General features: G+C 44.9%; 1 protein-coding gene across 1 annotated transcript; it reads right to left on the minus strand.

Annotated features, from left to right (window-relative positions):
- LOC144687823 (polyubiquitin-like) lies at positions 1-468 on the minus strand. Its single transcript, XM_078554345.1, has one exon. It carries the CDS (start codon positions 466-468, stop codon positions 1-3), a length of 468 nt encoding a protein of 155 aa, XP_078410471.1.
- Between the last annotated feature and the right edge of the window lie 6,075 nt (positions 469-6,543).

A 6,543-nucleotide genomic window follows, 5' to 3' on the forward strand; every position in this document is an offset into this window, starting at 1 on the left:
TTAACCACCTCGTAGACGGAGCATGAGGAAGATGGTGCTCCCAGGCTGAATATTGTAATCGGCGAGTGTCCGACCATCCTCCAGCTGTTTCCCCTCGCAAACCAGACGCTGCTGAGTGGCTGGGACACCCTCCTGCCGTTGTACTCGTGCTCTAAAATCCTGAACAGACTCAGAAGGAAGAACGTCATATGTAGATGTTTTCCCCTTGTCATTCTTCAGGAATATCTGCATCCGCTCCTCGTTCTTGACAATCAGCATGACAGCATCGCTGGGAGAGACATTGTAGTCACACAGCCTCTTGTTGTCCTTCAGCTCCACAGTGCTCCCATTTTGCACCACCAGGCGCTGTTGGAAATAGGGCACATTGGCTTTTTTGTATATCATCATCTTGAGAGCCGAGATTTGGATGGAAGGGTCAACATCAAGTTCAATATCTTCACCGGTCAAAAACCTCACCTGGAGCCTCATCTTGTCAAATTGCTGTTAAGAGATGAACAGGATGTCAGTGATGGGGACACTTTATATCACGAGTCAATTGCTAAGAATGAATGAAAGAATTTAACACGCAAGACGCATTGTCCCAGGCATTGGCTGCAAGCGCAGAAGCTGAGGGGTAACTGTTGTGTAAATTTCATCTGCAATAATAGCAACATCTGGCTTCCTACATGATACCTGAATCGCCTAGACACCAATCTTCACCAACTCCTCCCTTCCTGCCAGACAAAAAGCACCAGATTCACATATCTGTTCCCCTGATTGCATTTGGCTTTGTCTTTGCTGCTCTATGCTGACTTGTTAAAATATTCAGAAACCCCCTGGGATCTGCGTACTGAGCTGCAATGCTAGCATCTGTCTGAAGTAGCCCTCAGTGAGCTGTGTAATGTGGCACAGTCTGTGTTTGGGTTCATGGGGAGATAAGAACATGGGCTTGGAAATTCTGTGGGTTTCTCTTGATCTTGCACCATAGCTTCAGCAATTCATCAATGGAGTCTAAGAGAATGGTTGTAAATGAAGGAAAACGACTGTAAGTTTCACCTTCAAATTAAAGGAACCATTTGTATAACTCTCTAAACGAGAAGACAGGGCATCCCCAGTCCAGTAGTAAAAAAAAGTACCCTATTGTTGAGTAGAATTTTCTCTTTTGATGCCAGTGGTCTATGAATGAAATCTGTACAGTTATGACACACCAAGCAGCAGAGAGTTATTCTGTACAGAAATGCTTCCTCTCAGATTCAGACTTACATAATGCATTGTATTGAAAAACAAAAACTACTTTGCTGATATTAGATAATGAATGTTTAATGCATTAGTTTAAATTTCCATCTTTATAATAGCAGACAAAGGGGTGGCACATAAACATGTTAAGTTGTTATCGCCTTGTATTGTCTTCAATAACTCACAGGCTATGCTTTTTAAATTAACCTGACCCAGTTCAGAGAATATTAAGAACTTATTTTAAATGGTGAGTTTCATTCAAAATGACTTATTTTAAAACCCAGAATTAGAATATTGAAATTTCTAAATAAAAGACAGAATACCTGACAATCTTTGCCGGAAGCACAAGTCCAGGTGAATCAGAAGAAATTTGAACTGCAGAATGGGGAGAGATTCACTTCCCTGCACAGTTTGTTTTCTCTGTGTTTCTCCACACCGGCTCTCCAATCTAGTATAAGGGAATAAAATTCTGTGTGTTTCTTGCTCCATCTCTTCTGTGTTTCCCACCGTTAAACAAGTGAGTGAGTGTCTGGCTCCCTCCTCAGTCCTTTTATTATTATTGCTGGTTTCTGAACGTCACAGCCTTGTTGCCCTCTAATTGCTTTGAACAAACAAGTGAGACCAGAGCTGGTTTCATTTCCCAAAGCCTCCCCTCAGAGTCTGGGAAATAACCTGACAGGAGCAGCAGGAATGAACCTTGCTACAGGTAACAGGTACTGAATTCCGAGTTATCTCAGTTTCAGATTCCTATCTGGTGCCACAGTCATAAACAACAAGAACAGAATCAGCTGAGCGGTGAGTCAGAGGCCTCACTGCCTGTTTGAAGCTGTGGGCAGGGCTTGAACAATACAATGTATAAAGATACAGGGCATCAGACCAGTCAGTTTAATTATCTAATGAAAAGAAATTGGCCTCAAATTGCAGGGGTCCTGCTCCACGAGTACAAGTCAAATTTGTGGAATGTCTACTAGATGGCTTTTTGGAGCAGCTTGTGGTGGAGCCCACGAGGGGACAGGCAATTCTAGATTTAGTGATGTGAAATGAGGCAGATTTGATAAGGGAGCTTAAGGTGAAGGAGCCCTTAGGAGGAAGTGACAATAATATGATAGAATTTACCCTGCAATTTGAGAGGAAAAAGCTGGAATCAGATGTAACTGTATTACAGTTGAATAAAGGCAACTACAGAGGCATGAGGGAGGAGCTGGCCAGAATTATCTGGGAGATGAGCCTAGCAGGAATGACAGTGGAACAGCAATGGCAGGAGTTTCTGGGAGACACATCAAAAATTCATCCCTTGGAAGAAGAAGTATACTAAAGGGAGCACGAAGCAACCATGGCTGACAAGGGAAGTCAGGGACAGCATAAAAGCTAAAGAGAAAGCATACAATGCGGCAAAGAGCAGTGGGAAACCAGGGGATTGGGAAGCCTACAAAGACCAACAGAGGACAACTAAAAAATAAATAAGGAGGGAGAAGATTAAATATGAGTGTAAACTGGCCAGTAATATAAAAGAAGATTGCAAGAGTTTTTTTTAGATATATAAAGGGTAAGAGAGAGGCAAAAGTGGACATTGGGCCACTGGAAAATGATGCTGGAGAAGTAGTAGTGGGGAACAAAGAAATGGCGGAGGAACTGAATAGGTACTTTGCGTCAGTCTTCGCAGTGGAAGACACGAGCAACATCCCAAACGTTCAAGAGGGTCGGGAGACAGAGGTGAGTATGGTGGCCATTACTAAGGAGAAGCTGCTAGGAAAACTGAAAGGTCTGAAGGTGGATAAATCACCCGGGCCAGATGGATTACACCCCAGAGTTCTGAAGGAGATAGCTGAAGAGATAGTGGAGGCGTTAGTGGTGATCTTTCAGGAATCACTTGAGTCAGGGAGGGTCCCAGAGGACTGGAAAATCGGTAATGTAACCACCCTGTTTAAGAAGGGAGTGAGGCAAAAGACGAGAAATTACAGGCCGATTAGCCTGACCTCGGTCATTGGTAAGATTTTAGAGTCCATTATTAAGGATGAGATTTCAGAATACTTGGAAGTGCATGGTAAAATAGGGCAAAGTCAGCATGGTTTCATGAAGGGGATGTCATGCCTGACAAATCTGTTCCAGAAGGCCTTTGACAAGGTGCCGCACAGGAGGCTGCTCAGTAAGATAAGAGGCCATGGTGTTAGAGGCAAGGTACTAGCATGGATAGAAGATTGGCTGTCTAGCAGGAGGCAGAGAGTGGTGATAAGGGGATTCTTCTCAGGATGGCGGCCGGTGACCAGTGGAGTTCTGCAGGGGTCAGTGTTGGGCCCACAACTTTTCACTTTATACTTTAATGATCTTGATGAAGGAACTGAGGGCATCCTGGCTAAGTTTGCAGATGATACAAAGATAGGTGGAGGGACAGGTAGTATTGAGGAGGCGGGGAGGCTGCAGAAGGATTTGGACAGGTTAGGAGAATGGGCAAAGAAGTGGCAGATGGAATACAATGTGGGCAAGTGTGAGGTCATGCACTTTGGTAGGAAGAATAGAAGTATAGACTATTTTCTAATTGGGGAGAGAATTCAGAATTCTGGAGTGCAAAGGGATTTGGGAGTCCTAGTCCAGGATTCTCTTAAGATTAACTTGCAGGTTGAGTAGGTAGTTAGGAAGGCAAATGCAATGTTGTCATTTATTTCGAGTGGACTAGAATATAAAAGCAGGGATGTGCTGCTGAGTCTTCATAAGGCTCTGCTCAGACCACATTTCGAATATTGTGAGCAATTTTGGGCCCCGAATCTCAGGAAGGATGTTCTGGCCCTGGAGAGGGTCCAGAGGAAGTTCAGGATCACGATCCCAGGAATGAAAGGCTTAACATATGCGGAACGTTTGAGGGCTCTGGGTCTATACTCAATGGAGTTTAGAAGGATGAGGGGGGATCTGATTGAAACTTCCAAAATACCTGAAGGCCTGGATACAGTGGACATGGGGAAGATGTTTCCATTAGTCGGAGAGACTAGGACCCGAAGGCACAGCCTCAGAGTAAAGGGAGGACCTTTTGGAAGAGAGATGAGGAGAAACTTCTTTAGCCAGAGAGTGGTGACTCTATGGAATTCATTGCTACAGAAGGCTGTGGAGGCCAGGTCAGTGAGTGAACTTAAAACTGAGAGAGATAGGTTCTTGATTGGTAAGGGGATCAAAGGTTATGGATAGTAGGCGGGAGAATGGGGTTGAGAATCTTATCAGCTATGACTGAATGGTGCAGCAGACTCGATGGGCCGAATGGCCTAATTTCTGCTCCTATGTCTTATAGTCTCATGGTCTTAGGTAGAGGAAAACCCCTTTCCCTTTCCAATCACAAGGCCAAGGGGTTAATGTCACTTCGATGTCATGGTGGATGCTCAGAAACTGTAAGAGTACTTTAGTGGACAGATCCATCCTAATCTTTGCTTTGTTTATAACATCTGAAATCCCTCTGTGACTATTCTCACATGATCCTTTTTGCTGCTACTGTGGACCTGTGCTTCTATGCCTCCCGTGTTCCTTTGCTGCCCCAGGTAAGAAGTACAAGGTTTGTGACATGTAAACCATCTCCACCAATCAATACATTTTGACTGTCTTTTTCTAAAAGAAAACTTAATACTTTGTCAAATCCCACATGTGCACACCCCGGTTGAATTACAATTCATCCTCAGACCCTTCCTCTAGCATCGACATGGTGCATCCTGTGTGACTTCAGCCAAGTTAGATACAGGCTGTCCAGATCAGTGTTGGAAATTTTTGTCCAGCTTTGCCTTAAAACTGATCCTCCAGCTGAACACCACTCCACTACTCGTGTTTTGATGGAGGTTCCAACCTGTATCTTACCCTCTCCTCCTCCAACAATGGAAACAGCAGCAGAGCCATATCACAGCCGTAATACAGCCATGCCACAGCCATATCACGGCAATATCGGAGCCATCTCACAGCCGTACCATTGTCATATCACAGCCATATCACAGTGATACCTCCTCCGGATGTTCCCAGCATCACTGATACCAGTCTTCAGCCAATTGAATTCACTCCACGTGATATGGAGAAATGGCTGAAGGCACTGGACACTGCAAAGAGTAGGGGCTCTGATAATATCCTGACAATAGTAATGAAGACTTATGCTCTAGGACTTGCTGTGCCCCTATCCAAGCTGTTCCGGTACAGCTACAACAGTGGCATGCACCCGGCAATGTGTAAAATTGCCCAGGTATGTCCTGTAAACAAAATACAGGTCAAAACCAACTGGGCATATGACCGCCCCATCAGTCTACTCTTGATCATCAGCAAAGTGATGGAATGGGTCATCAACAGTGCTATCATGTGGCACTTGATTAGCAATAACCTGCTCACTGACACCCAGTTTGGGTTTGGCCAGAATCAGTCAGCTCCTGACATCATTACAGCCTTGGGTCAAACATGGACAAAAGGATTGAAGAGAAGAGATGAGGTGAGACTCACTGCCCTTGACATCAGTGAAGCATTTGATTGAGTGTGGCATCAAGGACCCTTAGCAAAACTGGAGTCAATGGGAATCAGGGGGAAAGCCCTCTGCTGGTTAGAATCATACCTAGCACAAAGGAAGATGGTTGTGGTTATTGGAGGTCAATCATCTCAATTCCAGTACATCACTGCAGGAGTTTCTCAGGGTAGTTCCTAGGCCCAAACATCTTCAGCTGCTTTATCAATGACCTTCCTTCCATCATAAGGTCAGGCGTGGGGATGTTCGCTGACGATTTCACAATGTTCAACACCACTCGTGATTCCTCAGATACAGAAGCAGTCCATGTCCAAATGCAGCAAGACCTGGACTATATTCAGGGTTGGACTGACAAGTGCAAGTAACATTCACACCACACAAATGCCAGGAAATGACCATCTCTAACAAGAGAAAAAGTAACCATCGCCCCTTGACATTCAATGGCATTATCATCGCTGAATCCCCAACTATCAATATCCTGGGGGTTACCATTGACCAGAAACTGAACTGGATTAGTCATATCAATACTGTGGCTATAAGAGCAGGTCAGGGGCTAGGAATTTTGTGGAGAGTAACTCGCTTCCTGACTCCGCAAAGCCTGTCCACCATCTACAAGGCACAAACCGGGAGTGTGATGGAATGCTAATCACATGCCTGGATGAGTGCAGCTCCAACAACACTCAAGAAGCTTTACGCCATCCAGGACAAAGCAGCCAGCTTGATTGGCACCCCATCCACAAATATTCACTCCCTCCACCACTGATGCACAGTGGCAGCAGTGTGTACCACATAGAAGATGCACTGCAGGAACTCACCAAGCCTCCTTACACAACACCTTCCAAACTCACGACCAA

Source organism: Cetorhinus maximus, chromosome 12 (assembly GCF_964194155.1).
Source record: "Cetorhinus maximus chromosome 12, sCetMax3.hap1.1, whole genome shotgun sequence".
Taxonomy (NCBI): domain Eukaryota; kingdom Metazoa; phylum Chordata; class Chondrichthyes; order Lamniformes; family Cetorhinidae; genus Cetorhinus; species Cetorhinus maximus.

Excerpts from the sequence above, each read along its gene's own strand:
- LOC144687823 (XM_078554345.1), bottom strand. The coding sequence starts at position 468 with ATGAGGCTCCAGGTGAGGTTTTTGACCGGTGAAGATATTGAACTTGAT.